Genomic DNA, 25,290 nt, shown 5'->3' with positions numbered 1-25,290 from the left:
AGTAACACCTATTGAAACCAAAGCATTGTTTAATCAGATCTGAGAGGAGACGATATGCCCAAAATGAATAATTAGTAGTAGTAAGATGTTTACATCAAAGATACTTTTAAACTATCAAAGTGAAACAAGCCCATTTACAATAAAGTCGTTAAAACTTAATAACTCTCAGAAAGAGAATATAAACCCAGGGAGCAGCAGCAACAAGCACAGAGGACAGGAGAAACCAGCAACAGGAGAGAAGGGGAGGAGAACTCAGAGAGAGAGAGAGAAAGCTCGGTCATGGGAAAGACAAGGCAAGCAGCCGAGTTTAAACAGTTATACATCTAAGGAAGACTAGAATTTAAACAGGAGTCAGAGTCAGCTTAGAGATAGCTAGCAGAGCCAGCTCTCACAGCTCGGTGCATGGGAAGAACAGGAAACAGCAACCGAGTTCACCAGCGAATATAACTCAAGAAGACCAGATTTTAAGAAGATCGATTGCCAAGGTGGGCCTGAAGCAGCCAGAAGCAAGATCTTTTTTCCTTTCTGTAAAGAAAGTGTTTGCAGCTGTTAAAAGAAAAAATATAATAATAAAAATAACTTAACCTGAAAAAGTGGTTATTAGCTTACTTCACTTCCTTAATAACGCAGGACCCAGGACATCGATGCTATTAAGGGGTAAGTAGGTAGAATTCTTCGGTGAAGGTATGGGTTATACCGGGGGATAACTTGAAAAGATAGTTTGACCTGAATAGCACTCACAGAAGCCTGCACTGGAGTCAGGGAGGGCGAATCCCTGTTCACCATTTAGAATATCAACCTTTTTTTGGTATAGGGGGAATTCTAAGAATAGTGGTGAGTTTTAACTTCAAATATTGTGTTCAGTTCTGGTCTCCCTATTACAGGAAGGGTATTGTTAAAGTTGAAAGTGTGCGTAAGAGAATTACGAGGATGCCACCAGGAGTTGATGGTCTGAGTGATATGGAGAGGCTGGATAGAATATAGAACATACAATGCAGAAGGAGGTCATTCGGCCCATCGAGATTGCACCGACCCACTTAAGCCCTCACTTCCACCCTATCCCCGTAACACAATAACCCCTCCAGAACGTTTATTGTCAGTGACAGCTATTTTATCATGGCCATCCACCTGACCTGCATGTCTTTGGATTGTGGGTGGAAATTAGAGCACCCGGAAGAAACCCACGCAGACACGGGGCGAACGTGCAGAGTCCGCCCAGACAGTGATCAAGCTGGGAAACAAACCTGGGAACCTTGACCCGTGAAGCCACAGTGCTAATCACTTGTGCCACCGTGCTGCATAACTGGGATAGGCTGCGACTTTCCCCTCTGTAAACGAGGAGGCTGCGGGGTTAATTTATAAAGGTCTATAAAATAACGAGGAACACAGATAAGGTAGATAGTCAATATATTAACTCGTCTGGAACTTGAGGTCATAGGTTTAAGGTGAGAGTGGGAGATAAAAACGAGACCAGAGGGAACATTTTTCACAGATAGGTGATCAGTATCTATAACGAGCAACAAGAGGTTGTGGTAGAGGTGGGTACGATGTTTTCCTTTAATAAATAAGTTAAACAGTTTATGAACAGGGTGGATACACAGGAAGATGAACCAAATGAAAGCAAGTGGGACGATCTCAGTGATAGAAACTTTGCGGCATGGATAAGCTGGGCCGAAGTGCCTGTTTCCATGCTGTAAACGTCTATTGTAAATAGGAGTGCAATGATTACAAATGTAGGGACTTTATGCGTCAGTTCTACAGGGAATTGTTGCAGTCTTTCTGGTGTATTTTTCACAGTACTGGCATCGTTATTTAAGGAAATATGTACTTGTGTTAGAAACCGTTAAAGGAGGTTTACTATATTATTAAGTAGGCTGTCTTAAATGAAGAGGGCAGAAACGTTTGGTTTGTATATTCTCGTGTCTCGAGGACTAATAGGCGAAATCATAAAACCCTGAGGAACATTGACAGGGTAAATGTGGAACGGACGTTTTCTGTTGCTGGAGAACCTGGAGAAATGGGTCACGTGTTAAGAATAAGTGGTCATCCAGTTAAGAAGTCTTAGACACCAGGTTAAAGTCGAATCACTAGTGTTTTGAATCACTAGCTGTGAGAGCGGAGCTTCGTCATCAGCTGTCCATTTAAAGAGGAGAAGACGGCTGTGAGACTCTGGAATTCTTCCTAAAACAGCAGTGGAAGCAGAATATTTCAGCACATTTTCAAGCTGGAACTATATTAATTATTGATGAACAAAGAGGTGAATGTTTATCAGTGAATGATATGAGTCCGAAGTTCAGGTTACAATCAGGTCAGGCATGTACTTATTCGACGGCAATAGCCTAATTCTCCTCCTCATTCATCTGCGCTGAAAATCAGAAGAGGGGTTAAATTTCATGTTGGAACCCAGACTAAAGTGGAGGCACGATGAATCGTGCTGGCAGTGTGGAACGTCTCCAGTGGTGACGTCCTCCACTGCAAAAATCAAGATTGCCATGTACATTGATTTATGGATTATTCAGTGTGTGTCACAGGCATACCTCCGTTTCCCTGTTTCATCAAACAATTCCCTCCGTGATAATCCTGGATGATCCTGGTCGATTGGCATACACGTTTGACCATTTGCGACTCACTAAATGCAAGTACAATTAAGGACTTACGTAGTAACACCTGCGCAACAGTTATGGCTCGTCCATCAACTGACAGGCAACATTTGAGTAACAGTTTGTCCCAGGAAATAACAATCCCAAACAAGCGGGAACACAACATTTAGACCTTGAATCCAATGATATTTGCAGCAAAAATATCCATGTATGTAAATGATAGGAATTACCATTTACAGAACATTAACTGGATCTTCCATGTTAATGCTCTGGCTACAGGAGCGATGGGAACTTGCAGGAAAGTAGCTCAGCCGCGACTTGCAAAGCTTCTTCACCAGCGAAATAGCTAAGTCACCTGGTCAGTGAAAGTCTACCAACTTGATTGGATGAGTACAGCCGCAACAACTCTCACGAATGTCACCAGTATCCATTACAATGACTGCGTGCCGGCACCCCAGAATCCACCTTCAACATTCGCTCCCTCCACCACTGACCCACATTGGAGAAAAGTGTAACCTTCAGAAAAATTAATTCAGATGACCCAATTCTTTTTTTCCAATTAAGGGGTAATTTAGCGTTGCCAACATACCGACCCTTCACATCTTTGGGTTTTTGGAGCGAAACCCACGCAAACACGTGGAGAATGTGCAAGCTTCACACGGTCAGTGGCCCAGAGTCGGGAACGAACCTGGGACCTCGGCGCCCTGAGACAGTCGTAAGCAAGGGTGACCTTGAACACGCATAGTAGCATTCTCACCTCGGCTCGTTTGGCAGCAGAATCCACATTCGTGAACGGCATCACTTAAATGGTGAAACGCAGCAAATGCATGGGAATACCATCACATGCATGTTCTCTTTCAGGTCACGCATATTTCTGACTTGCAGCTATGTTGTAATCTATTCACTGTTGCTTGGTGGAAATCCTGGAACTCGTTCTTCATGAGGTCTGTGTTAAAAACGTATATGTGCATCTCCTGCATTGTAACGCTTCAGCCAGCTCGCTATAAATTTCTCAAACACAATTGAAGATGCGGAATAAATGCGCACCAACGATTGAAGCCATCATGCTGTTCACGATTTCTTTTCCAAGCACATATTTTCTGAAGTTTTTATTTGCTATTTGCAGAACGGTGAGAGAACAGTGGTACAGATATCTAACGCGGCGTGAACAATGCAGTTCTCATATAACTTTTTTAAGGCAACCGAGCACATATGTTTCCATCAAATGGTGAGAATTTATGCACAAACGTATAAGTATGATATTCTTTTGAATAAAACCCTTCTTCCACATCACGTTATTGGGACGTATTTGTTACCGAAATATCAAAACGTTGTATTGTTTCAGGTTGTTTTCAACAGTTGGCACACTACATGTTGAGAACTTTATCATGCAATTGTGTCAGAAAATATCTAATTTTAAAAAAAATTCTTGCGAATCGCTGACCAAGTCTTAATTCTGTCCACGTAATTGTACTGAAATTGGAGCAGCGTATTTAGATAAAGAATATTATGACTGACGCATTTAATAGTAAACTATAAACCAACACTGCAGGATCCGGGCCATGGACTTAGCTACCAGAATTGCCCTTTGGGAATGCAGGATAATATAGCTTCCAGGAATTCGAAATCATTGGGTTGGGGCGAATAGAAAAAATGAAGTTGGCACAGTTGCTGCAATTTGCTGTATGTACTGACAGACTTTTACCTTTGAGGTCCGATAACAAACTTGCTGATGGAAGGGAGAAACAGAACATGTAATGGTTATTTGATATTTTATGACATAAGAAACATATAATTTGATCCACGTTGTTTTTCTGTAACACTTTTAGTAACATTCGGTGGGCCTTCTAATGCATGCCCTCTCATTTTCAGAATTTGAATAACATCAGAGCGTGGACAGATTGACAGATGTTTAACAATGGGAAGAAAATCTATTGTAACATTCCATGCTATGATCATTAAGTTACACGGAAAAAATTTCGACCTAACATAAGTTTATCTATAGCACAAAGGGCATGGACATTATTGAGGCTGCACGTCGTATCTTATTTATATTTTCTGGGAGATATTGAAATGCATCTCGTTGTAAGTATGAGAGATTTGCGAAATAATCGTAAAGTGCTGTATGGATAATGACCAATACATATATGCAGCAATGGTACAATTAAAAACTATGTAAGGGTGCTGTGGAACCATCATTCGAGAAAATGGAAATTTTCCCTTTCGACGAATGTCACCGTGCACTTTCCGACTGACTGACCACGGTGACTGGATAATGCAAAAAACATCCACTGCAGAGAGAAAACCTAAGAAGGACACTAATCCTTCTTTTAGCAGTTGCTGCCAGCTACTTTGAGACTCTGAAATGGATAGAACATCTAGCAGGATACATTTTGCTGGACACATGTTCGGACCGAGCTATTGGCAATAATCATACCTCCACTGCCGCTTTATTCACTTGATGAAATATAACTCGAAGTTCAAGAATGACGGTCAGATTAGCTGCAGATAGCAAGGGCATTTGGAGCGACATCACAATATGATGTTCAGGTACGAGTCTTAAGTACAGAAACTCTTTCACGTTTTAAATAATCCTAACTTGATACGTCAATTAACATGTGCATGTTGTTTGCCATTTTTGAGGATGCGAATATACCCCGAGCACATCAATTTATACACTTGGACATCTCTGGTCACTATTTCGCGCAAGTTATTGTAGATCAAATGATCAAATAAAATTTACATTTAAAAGCGACTGAGGCCTTCTGCGTGCTTCAACATTTTGCATGCCATATTCTTTTCTGCCTGGTCTGTTTCGAACCTGCAAACTTTCTATAGCTTTCTGTTTGTTTTACATCTTAAAATCACCACAACATATCAGGCCTATATCATTCTGCGTAAGGACATCATGTTTTTTTGTCATTTAAATTTTATAGGATGTGGTCGTCGCTGCCTAGGCCAACATCTATTGCCCATCGGGGGGCAGCACGGTGGCCTAGTGGTTAGCACAGCTGCCTCACGGCACTGAGGTCCCAGGCTCGATCCCGGCTCTGGGTCCCTGTCCATGTGGAGTTTGCACATTCTCCCCGTGTCTGCGTGGGTTTCGCCCCCACAGCCCAAAAATGTGCAGAGTAGGTGGATTGGCTACACTAAATTGCCCCTTAATTGGAAAAAATAATTGGGCTATCTAAATTTTTGTTTTAAAAATCTATTGCCCATCGCTCCTTGCCAGCCAGACGGTGATGGTGAGATGCCTGCTTGAACCAATGCAATCCCTGAGGTACGGTATTTTGCTTTCGGGAGGGAATTGCAGGATTTTCACCCAGTGGCAGTCAATGAACTAAGTTATTTCCTGGTCATGACGGTGAGTCAATTAACGGGACACCGCCAAGTCGTACTGTTCCCAATTATCTGCTGCTTTTGAATTCCTAAATTGTAGTGTTTGTGGGTTTGGAGGATGTCCGTGCAGTGCATCTTAGAGATGGTATATGAAGGTTCCACGCTTCGTCGGTTGTGGATGGGTTGACTCTTGATGTAATGGGTAGCAATCGAGTGAGCTGCTTTGCCCTGGACAATGACACGCTTCTTGAGCGCTGTTGAAGATGCAGGTAAGTGACAAGTACTCCGTTACACTCGTGAACTGGAGGTGAAGCTAATGGATATGTTTGTGGAGATAGGATGCCAGTTCATCACGACATGATTCGAAGTACTTGACCTCTGATAGCCACTGTCTTTATATGTTCAATGCAGTTCACTTTCTGGTCAACAGCAACCACGAGGATTTGATCGTACGGGTTTCAATTATGGAAGTGCCATTCAATATCAAGGGCAATGGCTGCCTTCTGTCTTGCTGTAGATGGTCACTGTATGACGCTGTGTGGCATGCATCTTATTTTCCATGTTCAACGCAAGCCTGGGTACTGCCCCGTTCTTGTTGCATTTGGACATGGACTGGTTCGGTTTCTGAGGATTTTGACGAATGCAACTGGACAGTGTGCAGTGGTCAGTGATCATTTTCATATCTAACGTTACGATTGAAGGAAGGTCATTGATGACGCCTCGGAAGGTTATTGGACCTAGGATGTGCTGCATTGATGTCCTTGATTTGAAATGGTTGAATCCCAACCTCCATCATATTTTGCTTTGTGCCTGATATGAATCCATTGAACGAAGGCTTTCCCCCTGATTCACATTGAATACAGTTTTGCTAGGGCTCATTGACGCCATAGTTCACCGAAATCTGAGTTGATGTTAAGGGCAATCACACGCCTCACCTTTGGGATTCAGCCGCATTGCCCATGTCTGGATCAAGGTCGCAATAGGGTCAGGAGCTCTGTTATACTGAATTTACTCAAATTCAGTGGCATTAAGCAGGTTATGCTGAGTAAGTGCGGCTTGGTAGCGTTGTTTATGAAACATTCATTATTTTTCTGATGACCAAGAATACCTCATTCCTGTTGCGTCGGCAATCTGTCAGTTTGGATTGTCCTGTTTCCGGTGTACGGGATGTCCCTGGATATTTTTCCATAATGCCGTTTTGATACCATTTAATTGTACTGGAACAGGTTGGCGAGCCAATCAACAAGTTCTGCAGCACATGTCTTCACTGCTGTTTTGGAATATTGTCAGGACCCATTGCCTTTTATAAACCAATTGGCTGAAGACTGACAAGTGTGATGATGGAGACCTCTGGAGAAGACCGGGATGGATGATCCACTCGAAACAACTATTGAATATTGTTGTGAATGTTTCATCTTTGTTGTTTGTGCAGATGTGCTGGTCTCCATCATTATTGAGGGTACAGTACGTGGCCAGCCTCCTCCTCCAATGTAGAGTTTGACTTTCCACCACCATTATGTTCATGGATGAATGTGTCAGGGCTGCATGACTTAGATCTGATCCGTTAGTTGCGAAGTTGTTCAGCCAGGTCTATTATCTGTTGCTCATTCCCCTTTGTGCACCCGTAGTCATGATTAGTAGCTTCCCAGGTTGACACAAATGTTTAGGTATGCCTGCTCTTCCTCGTGGCATCCGTTCTGCAAGCGTCATTAGTCAAGTATTGATCCCGCAGCTTGCTGGTGCTGGACTTCGCTGAAGTACATCAGTTTCCTATTGTTTGTATCGTCCTGGTCTGCGGCAATCATCGGACTGTGAACGCACTTCATACTCTCGCTCACTGCCAGACCTCGGCCAACCGTGATGTGCCATCATCAGTGTGCACTACCATCATATCGAAACGCTGATTTCTACGAAGATGTGCGGCTGAATTTGCGTACTGTAGAACGGGACGACATGATGCGAGTGCATCGGTCAGTGATTCATCAACGGAGATCTGGGGGGATTCTCTGTTTTCTTCTAGTGCTGAGGAAACTTTCGGGAGGGAAGGAAATGTCAGGAAGAAATCTGATGATTTAGCGTGAATATGTGGGAAATGAATGGCTTCTGCAGGGACGAGAAATTGGAAGAATTACATTCTTACGACAACAACTATACATCCCGGGTACTCGGAGCAAATATTTCCATTTACCAGTGGAAGATTTCCGCTGTTTGATACCCCTGTTTATGGCTGTGAAAGACATTTGATATGTAAATAGTCTCCCGTACCGCAGAGCATCAAACGGGTTCGCCGAAAAAGCGGTCCAAACCATTCGGAGCGCAATTTAAAAAATGCATCCATGTTTCTGCGAAATATGATTGGAGTTTTCCATTTCAGGGCCCGCACACCGCTGCATGCCACGAGCAAAATCGCGCGAGCAGTGGTATTCGTGGGCGATGACTCGTGATTTGTCACAGTCTCACCTCCCCCACCATCGGGCGCGGGTCCTTCAGCACAAGGTCCCATCCATGAGTCACTAACGTCGTGACCCAGAGATACGCACCTTCAAGAGAGGATACGCTGTCTATGTCAGAAATTTCGGGATGGGAGACAAATGGATATCCTCGCGTGGTCGCCGGCGTACCAGGACCTGTGACCCAGGGAAATGAATCACACCGCCACCTTGATGCATGCATTGACGGGACAAGAAGCCGCGGAGCGTCATTGAAATACCCCACTCAAGATCTGAGCAAAGACCCCTGTGCTGCCGAGGGTGATCCCCAGGGCCCCGCAGAGTTAGGACCCCCTTTCTATGCACGGCAGTCGACAGACATCAGGTAACAGGGTTGACCCCAGTTCCATCCAGAGACAACAACAGTGTTGCTGGACCCGAAATGGATGAGCCGCCAATCGATCACATACGGGCGCCCATGGCATCGACAATCTTCCCTGGTGAACAGCCCCAACATCGTCGTTCTTCGCAGAAACAAAGGTCTCTGGTGCGTTGCACGCCTGCCGGACCGGCTCCCCCAAAGATGGAGACTTGTCTATTGCCGAGCGGTGTTACGCCAACCCCACAAATTTCAACCAAGACCTTGCCATATTAAGCCCCAGGTGTTTGAGGGGCGGAGCTCCTTCCCAATTGTAGCAGCCCCACAGAATATAAACTTATGCTTCTGAACAGATCGGGGAAGTGCAACCTGTGGGTTTAGTGGCGAGTGAGTGAGTCTTGCATTGTGGAGTAACATAATACAACCTATTGTATCCTGTATGTCTGTCTACTTTTGAAGTTCTTCCCTTCGTTCACAACAGTCATGGCTCGTTTTCGGAAACTGGAACCAGATTCATTTCAGTCCGCGACGGCAGCTGAATACGCATGCTACCTAAAACCAGTCCTTCTGGGTTATGTGAATAAAGCTCCTTGGCAGAACAATATTTTTACGGTTGCTTACTGCCTCCTTTAGGACCCTCGGCGCTTATCCGAAAAAAACGGAGAATTCTGATTCTGTCTGCCTCCAAGCATTGCCTACACGTACGGAATATGATTTTGGTAGCGATTACATTCTAAGTATAGGAGCAGCAGGAAATTCCAATACGCTCTCCAGCTTCCGTCGGCTCGTCTAGCGGGCATGCCACATTCGCGAGGCGTAGGTATACCCCATACACTCTATCAAACCACGCAGACAGGACAGAGACTCCTTCAACGTGCTTTTCATTCTGGAAAACAATGTTTTGGCCAGTCAGTGTGATATTCACTTGTAGCGCCTATCACGTTTGGAAACAGAAAACACACCCGCTTCTGGTACGGGTTATTCCGTTTGAAAATAATGTTGAGAATATTTTGTGAGTTGGATATGGTTTCACGCTTCTGGCAGTCCATAATCTAGTGAAGTGTTTCAACGAAATATTTGCTGTCGATTTTATAGCTCCCAGCACCTCGGCCTAATTTTGCCAGACTTCGGTAGAAGACACGGTGAAGGATGGCAACCTAGCAGCTTTTCAGAGCGGTCTGGTGTTGGAAGGGCAATACATTTCATACGCTGACTGCTCTCTTTGTACCTTCACATGCCCAACGCCTAGAAATATGAATGCATTTGTGCTTCCACAAAATTCAATGAAGTGGCACACAGCGACGTCCCATCCCGCTCCTCTCTTTCATCCCTGCCCACTCAAGGTGGATACTTTAGATTCAAGACAGAAACATATTTTGTTCCTTTAATGATTCGTGTCGTTCCAAAAATGGTCGCGGCAGCCTTCTGGCTTTATTAGTAATGCTAAAACTCCGGGCAGACTGATGTGGCGGTAGATATGTTTCGATGGTATTCATCCAACTGATAATCAGAACTTCCCTCTGAGGGACGTAAGCCTATACAACCCTCCGCCAAACATACCGTCGGTGCAGGGCAGCCAGACATCACATCGCAGCTCTTCCTCTACAGGTTAGCACTTGACGGATAATCCGTCCCGTATATAATCAATGCCATTAAACCGAGGCCAGGTTTGTCTGTTTGTGTGGAAATATAAGATCCCAAAGCAGCATCTGTAACACCAGAAATACAATAAATTGTTCTGTCCTCTCGACAATTTAATTGGTCACTGAGTATGAACAACAGGTTACCTGGCGATTAACACATTGCTGATTCTGAATGTTTAATAGCTATGTGCTACAATATTAGCCACATTATAACAGATACCGCTTAGTATAAATAACAATTTGTCAAAAACCGCTTTCAAAATGCCAAGTGCTGCAGGAAATCTCGACAGAAAGATAAATCTTCACATTTTTAGATTGGAGACCGAACGGATTGTTTTTTCTGTTGGACCATCTTTAGCTCTTACGAATCTTTCAGTAACGTTTAATATAAGTTGGCAGAACCTTGCAGAAATGTACCTCTGATTTCCTGTGTAGCTTTTCGATGCATCAGATTCCAGTCGTTGGATAATAGATAATTATCTATCCTTAAAAAGGGACCAATGCATAGCAAACATGCAATAATAGCTCGATTCATTCGCAATGACACAAGGAATTAATTGAGGCAATGAACGAACTTCACAAATTGGGCTTATTAAAAATATTACTTTACCAATTTGTTGCCGCAGGAGCGTGTTCTCTGAATGAGCAAGTGTTTAAAGGAAATAAAGTAACTATTTTACATTCAGAAAAATGAAATTAGAATTTAAAAACTGCATGTTGACTGTCGACGGGCGTTGTAATGTACGGAAGTGAATCAATGTTGAAACCGATGGAATTGAAACAGTTTTATTAGAATTATCTCAAGGCAATTTTAAATACTGGATGTGATAACTACAAATATATAAATCCGTGCTTACCTTTTCGAAGTGCATCTAATGTACGAAAAGTAAAATCCGATACGTTACGGTTCAGAGTGACAAGAGGAATCCAAATTATTGACACGTTGCAATTGTTATTTTATGCAGTACGAAAATAAATCGTGATGCCGACGGTATATATCATGTAAGTTTACGCCATATTACAATTATTTACGATATTTCTCGGAAATAATTTAGATCCATGAAGCAGGCAAAGAAGACAGAAAGGCCATGATTCTACCAAGTGGAAAGCAGTTATTTGCTCTCAGAGAGATATGTACAATAACAATTGTCAACTAAAATACAGACGGTGAAAATGTAACTTAAATCTGGTGTTATGATGGTTGGTGCCTCGTTATCGTATTTTGTAGTTAACCGTGTGACATGTGACAGCACGGTGTATCGGTGTTTAGCACTGTCTCACTGCGCCTCCGACCACGGTTCAATTCTGGTTTTGCATGCGTGGCTGGCGTTTACACCCGCTGCGTCTGCGTGGATTTCTTCAGTGTGCTTTGGTTTACTCCTAGGATGTGGCGTGGAGGTGGAGTGGTTATGTTACATTGCGCGTTCAGGTACAAAAATGTGCTGTTTCGTTCGCTTCAACATGATCAATGTATATGATATGACAATAGGGCGAAGGATTTGGCCGAGGAAGAGTGTTCTTTCGGAGATTCGTTGCAGATTCGCTTGCGACCGATTTCATGTTGTTGAATTGGTCAGCCTCTTCTATTCGGGTGAACAGTAAGTAACGTCCGATCGATGTATCAATACTGGTCTGTTATTTTTGGTTCAGCTTGGTGTGCGTTATGAATCTACTGTACACAACCACAAATTGACGTGCGTGAAATCACACAAATTTGCACGCGCGCTCACTGATGCAACTCGTAATTCAGGATACTATTTGATTTCCTTACCGATATCATTTGCACCTGCCGATCCTGCAGGTTTAAATTTCATTCGTGAAGTCTTGCACGGTGATGGAAATTCGGAATATTTGCTTTACCCTTTTTGATGCGATTTAAAACAAATCCGGTTTTAAAACAAATGAACGCAATAATTTTAAGCGTGTTGTTAAAGTTCTGTTCTGGCGCAGTTATGGACAGATATGCAAGAAAATTCCGCACGCAAACGAGTATGTTCAGGGAACATTTTGCAGAACGGCTGCAATGATTACTTCCTGTTTCATATCTATTTCGTTGAACATACTTATCTTCTCATAGATTTTGATATTTCCTTGGGAATAGTCCAGCTTCATTTTGCTTACATCACTGATTAGGTCCAAAACCGCAGAAATCCCTTGCGTTTGTTTCTTCTATGCTACTAAATCGCCAGCTGGATTTCTGGTTGCGACCAAGTGGTACTCTTGCGCTACATTTAACTGCAGTAGAATGGGGCTCCTGAGAAAGAATGCTCTCCATGAACAAGCAGTCGTTTTTCAGTGGTATGATACAAAGTCACGTTAGGAGAAGGTGCAGGCCACGAGGCACCTCGGGCCTGCTGCGTCATTCAATATGCCTATGGAGGATCTCGTGTCTTAAATCCCTACGCCTGTGTCTCCCCACAACCGTTGGCGCCTTCCGAATCCAAAAATGTATCTCGTTCCTTAGATATGATCATTGACTAAATCTCCATAGCCTTGGGTGATAAAGATTTCCATCAGTAAACATATTGTAAGCGATCATGTATTTCCTCATGTCAGCTCCAAATGATCATCAGTGCGTAAGATTGTAACTGCAGCTTCTGTTTAAAATTTCAAACTCGGTATTCTTAAAATTTAATCCGGTTCTGTAGACCACCACAGGGTTTGAAACAACTTCCTTGCGCCCACCTGTTCGGTCCAATCGGAATTCTGTACCTTTAAATTACATCTGAAAATACTTATTATAAATACAAATTAACGCAGTCTCAGTTGACCCAATCCTCCAGAATTCCAGAAAACAGGTTGATTAACATTTCCTGTACTTCGCCTATGAACATTGCATATTTCTAAGAGGTTAAAAAACCTGCACAGTGCTACAGGTGTGGTGTCATCTAGAGACTGTACAGCTGCAGTACAACATCTTTGTGCCTGTACTGACGTCCTCGTCTAATCAATATCAGCATCTAATTTGCCTTCCTAACCTTATGCTGCATACGCCTTCTCGCTTTTAGTAACTTGTGTGCACGGACATCTGCGTCTGTTTGTACGTCAATATATCCCTATCCATCACCACTTGAATACTGCCTCTGTACGACTTGTGAACAAGATGACCGAGCATTTATTAACATTATTCCGATTCGGCTATGTAAGTGCCCATTCAGTCCACTTGCCGACATCACCTTGAATCTTTGCAAGGTCTTCTTCATCACTCAAATTTTTCACGACAGGTTATCATCTGTCACTCCGAAAGAACAAGCATTAATTTCTATTATGTATGTCCTGTCTGCGAACCAGTTAGCAGCCATGCAAATATGCACGAATCAATTCCACACGCTTTAGTTTTAGACTAATGTTTCCTGTCAGCCTTGAGCAAACGGTTCTGCAAATTCAAGTACACAATATCTACTACTTCATCCAGGGTGATAATGGGGATCAATCTGCGCAGGCTGGACAGTTTATTGCTGGGAAATATGTTTCCCGATATGTTTCCCGGGTGTTTACTTTTTGTAACCTATTATGCTACATGTTTGTAATAAAATCAATGTTTTAAAACTATTGCTTCACCCTTTTCAATGCATCAAGTGACACTGCAGAACGACTCCAGCAGGTTTTTTCAACCGGTGTTCTCTTTTCACATATCTATGCTGGCTTTGTCTAATTCCATTTATATTTTCTCAGCACATAGTTACCACGCCCCTTCCAAAAGCCTCGACCATTTTCGCTACTCCATTTGACTGATGTGCAATTGCCTATTTCCCCCTCACTTCTTAAATAAAATTACATTTGCCATTCAAGAATCTTTTTGAATGTCCCCGAAATCTAGAGAGTTCTGGTATATGACAACAGCCACTTAATTCATTAACCACCTTTTTCAGCATCACAGAATTATTGTCTTTTCATCGTTTGGCAGCCTGGGGATATATGGATTTCGGTCTCCATGATTTGGCCAGAACAATTTTTATTGTCGGACCAATCTCATTAGTTCGTCCTTCGAGTTTGATCCTTTGGTTTGTATTATTACTGGGATCTTATTCAGGTCTTTCATTCTTTAAACCGAAATAATTGTTATGCCATTTTCTATTTCTAATACAAAGAATCCCGTTTATTATGAATTTATCCTGTTCACCAATCTTTTAAATTTATGTTATTATAGAAACATAAACTTTCCGCTATTATGTTTCTTGAAGCGTTGCTCACATACTCTACTTATTTCCTCTTAATCAACCACTTAGTCCTCCATGATTGCATTCTGAATTGATTCCACTCCGAAGTCTCGCTACAAATTTCCAGCATTTCATAATTTGAAGCAACGTTTGTAACATTGCTTGTTGCATAGTTCCATGCAGGTATGAGCCTTTTCTTTTCCAAGGCGTCGTGTTATTTATAAGCTCCTACCGCCCACAGACTAAATAAGCATACCAATGAGGAAGAACATAATTGTTTAAAAGTTTTAGTTCGGGCCAGTTTGTTTTTTCGCCCTCCACAGTTCAGTTCAATAATAATAGGCGGATTTCCGGTGACGACATGTGAAAGCTTGCCGCACCAAAGTTGTTCCGGCTGAGGTCTTGGTGTTTTGATCGTATTCGCCTATTTGTTTGGGAATTCTGGGGTAGAACCCGATAGATTGGTGTGGAGGTTAAATAAGGTTGGAGGATGTCGAAATTTGCGTCCAGGAAGACTGTGACAAATAGATCACGGGCTGGCAGCCGACAAAGGAATCTGGTGGAGAGAAGATGGTTGGGAAGGAGCCACATCCATCACAATGTAAGCCTTGGTAGGAATTAGAGGGTCAGAAAGCAGGTGGATGTCTTATTAATGTGACAAGGCAAGAAAATACAACAATCAGAAAGGTCGGCCGTTATATTACAGTAGCTTGGCAAAACCACCAAAGCTGTGAACGTGCAAGTGAGGCATTGCAGATCGTGGTGGAGGCTTATATCTAATCGGTTTGATCGGTTGATTTCGTTGGAATCTCAAATGCAGCTTACAGCTGACGGAAACAAGGCCTAAAATCCAAAGTGGACGATATGGAGAACAGGTCGAACCACATGAACATCAGAGTGGTGAGCTTGACGGGGAGTGGAGGACTCGAGGTCAGCAGAGTATTTATCCGATAAGTTCTCTCAGCTGGTGGCGGGGGAGACAAGGGGTTCGCTCAGCTGGAATGTGACAGAGCGCATTGGGCCTTGCGACAGGAATCTAGGCCACAGTAGTTCCGGGTGTAGTGATCGAGTAGCATGACAATTAACAGAGGAATGAGCACGTCTTCTGGTGGGCCAAGACGTGTCGGAATATAGACTGGGATGAAAATATGGTGCGCATGTGCCAGTAAACTTTTATCTGAGTGACGAACTGGTGAGCAGCCTTCAACAAGGGGAAGGAAGTGCCTTCCGGTTAGGATGTGATATTTGCACTGGCGTATCCAGCGAATCTGAGAGGCCCATCGGGATTGAAGGTCCATTGTTTCGACTCGGCGGAGCAGGCCATGTTCTATGTCAAAGAATAAGGACGCACTCGTTTGAGGAGATTCGTGGAGAGGCGTCCATATTTCAAAACGAGTTGGCCTGGGGTAACTGAGATTAATCCAGTATTGTATGCTATGCTTCTGGTTCTCTTTGGGATTTGACGTTCGACAGGTGGGGTTCTTCCTTTTGTTTTTTTCTCTTAGTTGATGAGGTCTATGGAGGATGCTAGGACGCTGATGTTTTTGATATGTTAATTGCAGGAAATGAGAGACATGGTGTTATGTTGGAAAATGCATAGGAGAACAGAAGGCATGAACGGAGTGGGACTGACCGGAGGCCTTTGTTCTTGTACGTTTTGGTGTTGGACAAGGGGGCATCAGCTTGAGAGAACTTATCGGATAAATACTCTGCTGACCTCGAGTCCTCCACTCCCCGTCAAGCTCACCACTCTGATGTTCATGTGGTTCGACCTATTCTCCATATCGTCCACTTTGGATTTTAGGCCTTGTTTCCGTCAGCTGTAAGCTGCATTTGAGATTCCAACGAAATCAACCGATCAAACCGATTAGATATAAGCCTCCACCACGATCTGCAATGCCTCACTTGCACGTTCAAGGTACACCTAGCTGCCGAAAGGAGTTAGATTACTTAACGGGATCGTGTTTGGAGAGAGTCTGTAACTTTTCTCGCGAGTTGAATGAGGGTCAGTGGGTCTGGACAGTGTGAGTTCGAAGGGTGTTAATGGAGGCTGACGGTGGTCCACCGACGGAGGTGGGTGGGGGGTGGGGTGTCTAGGATGGCGGGGCTGGAAGTGATGTGAAATTTTTCGTAGGCTCACCATTGAGGTGTGGCAGGTTGCACCTTTTGTGGACCTCAGCCTGGGATTCTTCGACGAATGTATTAACCATAATGGCGGTAATGGCTCCGTAGAGATTTATTTTTTGCAGGGGCGATGAGAGGCCGCGGACACGGTTGGTCATCTGAAAGCTGCAGATTCTGCATGACAGTGAAATTAACGAAGGGTTTTCGCCCATCTGAAGAGCCTGGAAACTGGTCTGTTGTATTTTCAGGTGGCAACGAGACCAGGTGAGTCTCTGGAACGCCTGAGTGGGCCAAGAGTACCGGTAGAACTTTGATAGAGGTTGCCCGAGTGCAGTGGGGCAATCCTCAATTCTGAGAGGGTTATTTTTCACGATGGGGAGTGTAGGGGGCGCGATTGGCGATAGTGATAGCGGTATTAGTGTGCAAATAAGTGGTTCCTGTGCAGGGGCTACCAAACCCAGGGTCATAACGCGTATGGGCATCACGGGAAAGTTTGCCTTTTGGGAAAACAATGGAGTCCTCCCACCGGAAGCTATAGCAGAGAGCAGGTACGCGCTCCCTACGCTGACATCGCGAATTCTGGTGCGAGTGGGATCCCGATATTTGGCAAATGCCAGCGGTGCTGGCGTGAACTCCTGCACCTCTGCTTAATGACCCATGAGGAAGTAGATGAAAGGGGGAAGAAAGCCGCATAACGATGATTACTTGTACAATCGGTCATTCATTGTGCCACTGAACAACAGGTCAAATGTTCATACGTGTGAAATGGAAAATTAAAGTTTAAAACCTTGGGTAATTCAAACACATTTGAAAACTAAATATGGGAAGTTTGAAGACAAATCGTTTTATTTTCTTTCAACAGGTGCAGTGGGATCACAAATCATAATCTGAAGTAGGAATCAGAAATGTAACATTGAAAAACAAAGAAAGTGAGTGTGACGATTCAGCCAGATCATCTGCCACATTAATGCGACGCGAAATGGTGGGCCGTAAGGGCCGGCCGGCGTGCAAGCAAAGGTCGGCCCATGGAGGTTCCGAAGGATTGTTGGTTGGTAAAAATGGGCCCAGTACAAAACTCTGGAAAAATATCGGTTGAAGCCACATGTGCACGTGGAGGCTAAAGAGGTGCGAGATAAATTTGTAAAGGTGTGGATCACAGCTATGTGATTGATCCACTCACAACTGTTGGTGTGCAGATAGAAACTGCAAACGCAATTTGACTTGATATTCACGGACGAGGTGGTTTGTCAATTGTAGCGGGCAAACGGAGCAGCATCCGAATGTGGGGCGAAGGCGAGTTGGCTCTTGCGTCATCAAGTGCGACGACGAGTGGCGGAACGGGATAGCCTTCAGTTTAGGGAACTGGAGGGTAGGCGTGTCTTCACTGTGGCGAAGTTAAATGGATGTCCACGGCCTTCTCCGACAGGTGATATGTGTTGAATCTTCCGAAGCATCAATGAGTCATGGCAGAGTTTTTGGAGGACCGGGTGTTTCCCAAGATGGAGGAGGAGCGGTTGGAGGAGACAGACACCCCGCTAGGATTGGAGAAGATCCAGCGAGAGGGGAATCCGATTAATGCAACAGAGACACCGGGCATTATTGGTCCCTGGTGGAGCTTTATTAAACTTATGTGGGTGGTCTGCGCCATCTAACGGGGCATGTTCAGAAACTCCTTGGAGGTCGGTGGCCTCGCGGAGACAATGGGGCTGGCGTCCTACGCGCTCCTCATGAAGAAATACAAGGATCTCACAGAAAATGGGTCGCAATGACACATGTTGCTGCTGAAGGTACTTGCCAAATTGCTGGCCAAGGTTTTCGTATTAAGACTAAAGCCGTGCCTACACGAGATAGTACGGGAACATCAGTCGGGGTTCGCGTAGGGGCAGTGGTTGTTTGCGAATGTGCACCAGTTGCTTAACGTGGTTCTCACTCCTGCGATGGTCCGTTGCCGAACGTCATTGTATCTCTGGACACGGAAAAGCATTTTGCAGAGGTGTACTGAAAACATTTGGCGTGGGTTCGGGGTTTGTGTATTTGCTGCTGTATGCAATTACTTTTCCGAACGTCTTAATGAACATTATATCGTCTGGGACCTTTGCGCTGCATCGGGTTACGAGGCATGGGTATTCAATGTCTACTTGTTGTTTGAAATGGCAAATGATCCACTGCCCATGGCTAGAGAGCATTAGAGGAATGGAATGCGATCTTGAGAGGTGCGGGGAACACAGAGAATCGTTGTATGCTGACGACTTGTTATTACATGTTCTTATTCAAAGGCTTCTATTGTAAGAATTGATGCGATTCTGTAGCGGCGTCGTGCTTCTCATGATAAAGGATGGAAATAGAGAAGAGCAAATACTTTGTAATAAGGGCATCGGTAGGGGGAACTAGGCTGAGGTGTTTTCTGTTTTGATTGACAGGGACTACCTTTAAATACCAGTGGCACAAGTGGCGAGGAAACGGGAACGGGTTCAGAAGCTAAATTAGACGAGATTGGTTGGAAATGTCAAGGGTGATCTGCAGTGGCGTGATCGCTTCCCCTTATAGCTAATTGGAATATAATTGAGTTGAGGACCGATTTTTACTCGGTTTATTTGGGCGGACATCCTGAAGAATAGGAGGGAGTTGATTCAGATGGAAAAACAGGCAGGAGTCCAGCGTTTCCAAATTCGTAGTACTATAATTTAGAGAACTTCTGGGGTGGTGAATAGCAGGAGAGGAGCTAGTTTGCTGGAAGGGGTGAATATGAAATGTATCCAATAGTTGTGGCAGATGCTCGAGGAATACGTGTACAGTGATCCTCTGAGGAGTGTGAATTAGACGTCTTCTTGCGGACGACTGAGCCTTATTCAGTTGATGGTAATGAGGAATTGAACAAACGAATGTGATCCAAAATGGGTAATTGCTAGGGCGAGAGTGCTGAGTGAAAGCCCCCCTTCCCCCCCACCCCCCCCCCCCCACCCCCCCACACACACCCCCGTCCCCCGCCCCCAGGGGATGAAGAATGTGAAGTGAGCCCAGGGCTGAGGAATGTGAAATGAGCCAATCAGGATATATGGCCAGGTCAAGAAGTGTATAGGGAGAGCCTATGGGAATTTTGCATTTATTACTGTTGCTTTATTTGGTTGTATGTGTGTGAAATTTGATGCAACTTGAATGTATCTGTACATAAATGTTTTGTCCCTTTGTCCACTTTGGCTGTTGAAGATTCAGGAGACTGGTTGTGTCCTGCTGTCCCAACAGAGTGAGTCACCCCAGCTAGCTGGTTAAAATAATCAATAATTGATACCTGTAATTCCTTCTCAAATCTTCTTGAGACCAGACTAACTGCAAAAGGATCAGGATTGCCATTCGGTGCCGAAACCCGGGATTTCTCCAGACCATCATATCTCATCTGCGAAATCTGAATTAGACTGATCTTGGACGGGGAATGAGGAAATGGGCCTACGATGTGAGTAGCTATAAAATGACCATGTCGATTTTCCTCTCTCTCGTAGTCTGATTACAGTCTAATCACTCGCATTTGATCAGGTAAAATCGTCTTGACGAAATCAAAGGTCAGTTTGGTGGATTAGAAGGATTAATTTCAGTCGATGCAGGTACTGCTGAGGGGTGGAACGTAACTGAGGGAATAGGGAGTAACAATTCAGCTGGAGACTGCTGGAATGTAGCCTAGTAAATCAGTTGCACGTGAGTTGAAAATTAACATTTGTTATATTAAATTACACAAATTCGGTTAATTTCTTTAACGGGTTGAGGGAATGTCACAGAGACAATTCAGTTAAGACCACTGATGGAATGTTCTGGAGACAATTCAATCCCGTACAATTCGAATTGGATAAATTAAAGATTTATTCTTGGGAATATGAGTGAAACAACGAATTGGGAGATGAATCGCCACTAGGTGGAACCAAAAGTTGAGAATTGTATCGGAACGTGGAGCTCTCAGGATTTGCTGACATTATATTGTGGTTTCTTTGCAAATTCAAACTTTTATTGTTCGGTTGTTTGAGATGAATGAAAGTATAATTCTTTGAATTCCTTTTGTTTGAATGGAGATCTCCAACGAATGAATGAGTCCGTTTAATAAGAATTTGTGAACTTCCTCTGGTATTCCTGGTTTTTAAAATGTTGTGTTCTGCAAAACGAAGTTGCAAATCAATTAAGAGAAGCGAATACACGGCAGTTTAAGTGAGATTTTAAACGGGTTAAGTATTTGAAAGTTCTTTAGAAAATCAGTAATAATGATTAACGTTGTTGGAGTTAATTAGGACACAATTCTCAGGAAGTAAACAAAAAGCAAAATCAAAATGTATCAATTGAGATTTGTAAATGATTAGTTTGATCTCGGCATAGTGAAGGAACAAAGGGATTTCGATGAGTCTGAGGCGATGGAAGTGATATGGCACAGTTCCACCGGGTCCTAGTGCCCGCAGATTTATAAACAGATGGAATTTTTGGGAATAAAGACACGGGACTGGAGTTTAGACAGGGAATATTACTTGCAGCATCAGGAAATTAGAATCTGATGGCAGGAAAAGACTAATAAAATAGATGCATAAAAAGAAACATTAAGATATAAAAACCGATTGGTAACTGAAGGAAATAGTGAAAGCAAAACTAGCAATAGAAAGAATGACACAGGGTTAATCAGCACACAATTACAGCACACGATTCAGCGAAACCGAAGCAGCCCTTAAAAGCGATATCCTTGGCCCGAGGCGCCAAATGCGAGCTGGAGATAATGATCAAAGAATTGGAACAGCAGGGAATCATTCAAGAAGTCTCATATGGATCGACGAATAGCCCACTTCAGGCAGTTAGCAAGCCTGATGGTGCATTTAGAATGGGTGCGAATTACAAAGCATTAAACAAGGTCACAGAAAAAAGGATAAACGCTATTTAATAAATTCAAAACTACATTGGTGAAGGTGGAAGGCAAAACTTATTTAACTACTATAGATTAAGCCAACGGTTTCTGGAGTGTTCCGTTAGACCCAGGCAGCAGGGAAGAGACAGACTTTACCATTGGCACTAAAATTGCGTAGACTGGAAATTGCCACAAGGATGTGTTAATTTCTCGAACCACTTTCAGGCAATAGTAAGGGAGCTGGTTAAAAATGTTTTGACTTTAGTATCTATTGATGATGTGTTAATTAGAGATGATGATCAGGGAGACACATGTTGAATGAGCGACGAAAATTATTAAAACACTTATGTGAAATTAATAATGAAAATTGAAAACCGCTTATTGTCACAAGTAGGCCTCAAATTAAGTTACTGTGAGAAGCCCCTAGTCGCCACATTCCGGCGCCTGTTAGTATTTGAAATAGGGGTTAAGAAATGCCAGATTGGCAGGAGCGAAGTCGACTATTTAGGGTATTCAGTGTCAAAGGCAGGAAGGGCAGCCAATGTTGGGATGAGAGAGAAAGTTACGAGAATCGCAGCGCCATTTTCATGAAGTGGGGTTCAGCAAATCATGAGAAATTTAGGGTATTTGAGACCAGTAGTGGAATAATTCAGTCTTTATGCCAGACCCATTTATGAAACATTGGAAAAGGGATTTTAGGTGGACCAGTGAAGAATAATTTGGACGAGTTAAAAACAGCTGTAGTAACATCCGGGCCATTAGATGAGAGACATGAAGGGACGATTTGAGCATTAAATTTGATCTGTATGCAAATGGATATGGGATGGTGCTTGCAAATCATAGTACTCAGACACATATCAAACATTGACAGGAAATTGGGCAAGGACTGAACAAAAGTTTTCGGACATCGCAAGATGTCTGGCAGCCATAACAAAAAAGGATGGCAGAGGGTGACAACTCAATTTTACAATTGACAGAATTAACCAAGAGACAGGGTTGCCAGCAAGGCGCGTATACGGCTCGATCCGAAAGATGGGAAACCATTCTTCACACCCTGCCTTAATGTTTATTCATAATATTACAAAGAGAGAGAAACTTGATAAATCAGTTAGCAAAACAGATTTGGTAATGTTAAGGTGAACAAGCTAGATCGGCATCCATTTTAAACATTTCAGGAAAGAAAATGGTGGCGAAAAAGGGAGTAGCATTAAAACTGAGGCACCGATGGAAGAATGGTCATGAGAGTATGCAGGTCCTCTTTTTCCTAGGAGCAGCAAAAGTACTTTGTACTTTTAAATCACAGCTGATAGAAAGACAGGGGATGTTGCATTAGAGAATTGGTCCCCAGTTTAAAATGGTTCATTGTGAACATAATGAACCATCGTATCAAAGGTCTGGCACGTCCTGTAGCCCAGTAGTTTGGTCAAGGAGTAATCGTATGAAACCCTGGAGAATGACAGATACATCGTAGTCAGCAGATTTGATATTGCATTTGGAATAATAGAAATGGGGAAATACTTCGGCTCAAAGCAATACTGGTGATTGACGTTTGTGACCACGAGACAAATTTTGACCATGGGACGGTTGGATTTCGGCGGGAGCTGGGATACTTCAGCTGGTGAGTAGATTTGTCAATTTCAAATTGCAGCAGCCAGCCATTGGATACCGGCAGGGGCTGAACCTATCGGGAGGTGAGTGGTAAGTTTAAATTACTTACCTTTGCAGGGGTTGCAGTCAGTTGGATTTCGGCGGGAGCTGGGATACTTCAGCTGGTGAGTAGATTTGTCAATTTCAAATTGCAGCAGCCAGCCATTGGATACCGGCAGGGGCTGAGCCTATCGGGAGGTGAGTGGTAAGTTTAAATTACTTACCTTTGCAGGGGTTGCAGTCAGTTGGATTTCGGCGGGAGCTGGGATACTTCAGCTGGTGAGTAGATTTGTCAATTTCAAATTGCAGCAGCCAGCCATTGGATACCGGCAGGGGCTGAGCCTATCGGGAGGTGAGTGGTAAGTTTAAATTACTTACCTTTGCAGGGGTTGCAGTCAGTTGGATTTCGGCGGGAGCTGGGATACTTCAGCTGGTGAGTAGATTTGTCAATTTCAAATTGCAGCAGCCAGCCATTGGATACCGGCAGGGGCTGAGCCTATCGGGAGGTGAGTGGTAAGTTTAAATTACTTACCTTTGCAGGGGTTGCAGTCAGTTGGATTTCGGCGGGAGCTGGGATACTTCAGCTGGTGAGTAGATTTGTCAATTTCAAATTGCAGCAGCCAGCCATTGGATACCGGCAGGGGCTGAGCCTATCGGGAGGTGAGTGGTAAGTTTAAATTACTTACCTTTGCAGGGGTTGCAGTCAATTGGATTTCGGCGGGAGCTGGGATACTTCAGCTGGTGAGTAGATTTGTCAATTTCAAATTGCAGCAGCCAGCCATTGGATACCGGCAGGGGCTGAGCCTATCGGGAGGTGAGTGGTAAGTTTAAATTACTTACCTTTGCAGGGAACAGGAAGTTTGTCCCGTGGACTTCTGGGAAGGTTTACCCCTCCCTAGTTAATAAATTCTGGTGGAGAGGAAACCCGAGACACTACACGTGTAGTGTCTCCCACCCACCCTCTTCCTCTAACCTAATAATAAGACCCATTGGGGTGAGCAGGTGAGTGCCTTATTACATTATTATTTCTCTTTTTCTTATTTGTTAACCAGAACTAGGTTGGAAAAGACTATAGCAGAGGTCTCCAAGTTTTTTTAACTGAAATTTATACAAAGTAATAAATTAATTAACTAATCAGAGATGGCTGGGCAGGTGATGTGCTGTAGCTGTATGATGTGGGAGCTGGCTGTTCCCCTTGTGAATGGCAATGACCACATCTGCAGCAAGTGTTGGTTGCTGGAAGATCTCCGGCTCAGAATTGATGATCTGGAGTCTGAGCTTCAAACACTGCGGCACATCCGGGAGGGGGAGAGTTACCTGGACACTTTGTTTCAGGAGGCAGTCACACCTGGGAGATTAAGTAATTCACATTCAGTAACTGATCAGGGACATCAGAGTGTGACTGTAAGTGAGGCAGGCAGAGGGAACCTGAGTTCAGGAGTGCAGGAGCCTCAGCCCTTGACCTTGTCCAACAGGTATGAGACTCTTGCTCCCTGTATGGATGAGGAAAGGGGCTCTGGACAGGATGAGCCAACTGACCACGGTACCATGGTGCAGAAGGCCATTCAAGAGGGGGGAGTAAAAAGACAAGTAGTTGTTATAGGGGATTCTATAATTAGGGGGACAGATAGTATCCTATGCAAGCCGGATCGGGAGTCTCGCATGGTGTGTTGCCTGCCCGGTGCCAGGGTGCGGGACATCTCTGACCGGCTTGAAAGGATACTGGAGTGGGAGGGGAAGGATCCAGTTGTTGTGGTCCACGTTGGGACTAACAACATAGGTAAAGCTAGGGTGGAGGACCTGTTCGGGGACTATCAAGCACTAGGAAGAAAATTGAAGTACAGGTCCTCAAGGGTCATAATCTCTGGATTACTGCCCGAGCCACGTGCCAATTGGCATAGGGATAGGAAAATTAGGGAAGTAAACACGTGGCTAAGGGATTGGTGTGGGAAAGAGGGATTCCACTTCATGGGACATTGGCATCAGTTTTGGAACCGGGGGGATCTGTACCGTTGGGACGGTCTCCACCTGAACCGATCTGGAACCAGTGTTCTAGCGAAGAGGATAAATAGGGTGGTCAGTAGGACTTTAAACTTCTG

General features: G+C 43.9%; 1 protein-coding gene across 1 annotated transcript in view; it reads right to left on the bottom strand.

Moving 5' to 3' along the window:
• Positions 1-4,050: 4,050 nt before the first annotated feature.
• LOC119976528 overlaps positions 4,051-25,290 on the bottom strand; it is a 291,544-nt gene continuing 270,304 nt past the window's right edge. Inside the window, exons 25-29 of the mRNA XM_038817080.1 lie at positions 12,162-12,185; positions 11,248-11,262; positions 11,001-11,027; positions 4,306-4,329; positions 4,051-4,073 (exon numbers count right to left, since the gene is read on the bottom strand). Of these exons, the coding sequence (XP_038673008.1) occupies positions 4,051-4,073; positions 4,306-4,329; positions 11,001-11,027; positions 11,248-11,262; positions 12,162-12,185 (113 nt within the window). The remainder of the gene's footprint in view (positions 4,074-4,305; positions 4,330-11,000; positions 11,028-11,247; positions 11,263-12,161; positions 12,186-25,290) is intronic.

Source organism: Scyliorhinus canicula, chromosome 13, assembly GCF_902713615.1.
Source record: "Scyliorhinus canicula chromosome 13, sScyCan1.1, whole genome shotgun sequence".
NCBI lineage: Eukaryota > Metazoa > Chordata > Chondrichthyes > Carcharhiniformes > Scyliorhinidae > Scyliorhinus > Scyliorhinus canicula.
The sequence above is the reverse complement of the archived record's forward strand: the minus strand, read 5'-3'. Positions and strand labels throughout refer to the sequence as shown.